This window comes from Histoplasma capsulatum, genomic scaffold, assembly GCF_000149585.1.
Source record: "Histoplasma capsulatum NAm1 scaffold_7 genomic scaffold, whole genome shotgun sequence".
Lineage (NCBI taxonomy): Eukaryota > Fungi > Ascomycota > Eurotiomycetes > Onygenales > Ajellomycetaceae > Histoplasma > Histoplasma mississippiense.
The window spans coordinates 1,097,736-1,100,070 of NW_001813976.1; the positions used below are offsets into that span (position 1 = coordinate 1,097,736).

Consider the following 2,335-nt stretch of genomic DNA (forward strand, 5'->3'; position numbering starts at 1 on the left):
AGAGTCACTACAGGTATAATACGTTCTTTCAAAGGGAGAACATGAAATGCAGAACTTCTCTGATTCCATGGGGCTCGAGAAGTTAGGGCTTCAAAATCATGTGATAAAAATCAAGCCCTAGTTCGGCTTCCATGGCAACAACATCGAGAGAATAATCCTGAACAGCATCAAATGGACACCGGGATAACGAAAAAGATTTGAATTGAGTAAACCGTTTTTTTATATTCTATACGCCGGCCTAAATGTGCTCCCTTACGCGTCTTTCGAAGTCCAATTTGAGGACAATTTTTGCTGTTCTTTTGTTATTTATTTCAGTGTATTATGTTCAAGTTTGTTTTAATACAACGGCGACACTGTTCAGCTCTACGTCAAGTATACCCCCATCATGGAAACAGTCTATTGGACTTGTCCGGTCTAAAGAGATAGTGGTTGCCAGTTTGAAAGACGACGATACATCGTGGGTTGCAGAATACCTGTCAGATTGGAATGCCAACATCTATGTCGTGGATGATCCCAGATCAGAATTGACCGTCCCGATGAATAAAGCCAGGGAATCGATGGTGTATCTGACGTCAGTGTATTTTATTTGTTTATTTGTTTATTCATTTATTCATGTTTTTATGTAATGGTAGGCTATCTATATATTGTGCTGTATATTGTCTAACATTGTTATAATCAGGTATATTATTGATCGCTTTGAAAAACTCCCGGATGTCATGATCTTTATGCATAGTAACAGATATCAGTGGCATAACGATGATCCAATTTACGGTATGAGCATTGTGCAATACGGTGCAGTCAAAGCCATGTTTTTTCTTTTTGCATGTTCGAGGACATTAAGGCCATGGGCACATCTTACTTGTTTATTAAACAAAAAAGGATATTTCTAACCCGCTACTACCAAGACGCTGTTCCAATCATCCAATCCCTCCGCCTCCCACATGTATACAAAGTTGGCTATGCACCTCTCCGCTGCACGTGGATCCCCGGCTGCCCGGCGGAACTGCACCCTTTAAATCCCACGGACACGGGCCCGGAAGGTCGTCAACGTTCAGAAGTCGAATACGCAGCTGTGTTTGAGAAGATGCTTCCAAACACGCCCGTTCCGCCAGTTGTGGGCGCGCCATGTTCGGCGCAATTTGCTGTAACAAGAAATCAAGTCATGAAACGGTCGAAGGAGAGCTACGAGTTGATAAGGCGTTGGGTGATGGAGACGGATCTTCCTGACGCGGTTTGTGGGCGCGTTATGGAGTATATGTGGCATAGTATGTTGCCAGTTTTTTTTAAATCTTCTATCAGCGTTTTTCTCGCTTCCTGTATCATGCGAATTTATACACCGGTATCTACACCGGGATGCATCGAACGGAATTCGGCGACATACGGGACTAACCTGGCTTTCACATAGTCATCATGCAAATGCCGCCGGTCTACTGCCCACCAGCAGCGGAATGCTATTGTATGACGTTTGGGCTGTGCAACTTGACATGCAGCTCTGTTGCCAAGTGCGAGAACAGATATATTCTCCCTACGCATTCACGCATCCCTGAGGGCTGGCCGGAAGAAGGCGGAGGGGAAAATGGCTGGCCCGCTCCTGGCTGGAATGAGTTGTGAAATGTGGCTTACTTATGTTGCCAACTTTTGACGATTCTCACAAATTCAACTTGTTTGGCATTGCGGTCCATCTATTCCCGTCCTGGTACCGCCACCAGTATGAATATGAAAGGAATTATGCTCGATGTCGAACTTGCATATAGGGCGTTCAGACTGGGAAAGATCACTCAACGTCCGTAGGGACTGCAAGGCATCAGTTTTCGTTGATTTGGGTTATGTATTTTCGTTTCTTCCAGCTGCACCACGAACAGCTCACTACTCTGATCTGCATTTCAGCTCTGCAAGGGTCCTGGCTTTCACAAATGCACAAAGGGGCCATCCAGGGGGGCCTCTCAGTACGGCAGGTATGGGCAGTGGACCATATCAAAAAACCCATTATCACTACATAAAACCGGCACGCGTACAGGTGCTCAATTCTGGCCCATCAATGCCCTTTCAAATATGCATACATGGTAATAAGTTCTCCATCGGCCCGTTAATTTTCGCGTCATCCTACCGGCTTGAAGGTATCTACACCTCATCCTCCCTCCCACTCCCTCGAAAAACAAAAACGCAGCATATATTTGTACCGCGCCAGGCAACTCTACAAGGCCTCTGTATCTCTGATACCATTTCCTGTTGTGCCACAGATGTACCGAAAGCAGAAAATGGAATTAGCGCGGCGTTGCCGTTTCAGTTGGATATACGGGAGGCCCTTGCCTTGATTGAGACCAGCGGCAATTGG

At 45.7% G+C, this 2,335-nt stretch overlaps 1 protein-coding gene across 1 annotated transcript; it reads left to right on the forward strand.

Moving 5' to 3' along the window:
- Positions 1-67: 67 nt before the first annotated feature.
- On the forward strand, positions 68-1,611 carry HCAG_05967 (predicted protein; the record flags this gene model as incomplete). The annotated part of the gene is made up of 5 exons (XM_001538312.1): positions 68-81; positions 362-571; positions 680-771; positions 906-1,265; positions 1,406-1,611. The coding sequence occupies 5 exons, from the start codon at positions 68-70 to the stop codon at positions 1,609-1,611; spliced, it is 882 nt and encodes a 293-aa protein (XP_001538362.1).
- Between the last annotated feature and the right edge of the window lie 724 nt (positions 1,612-2,335).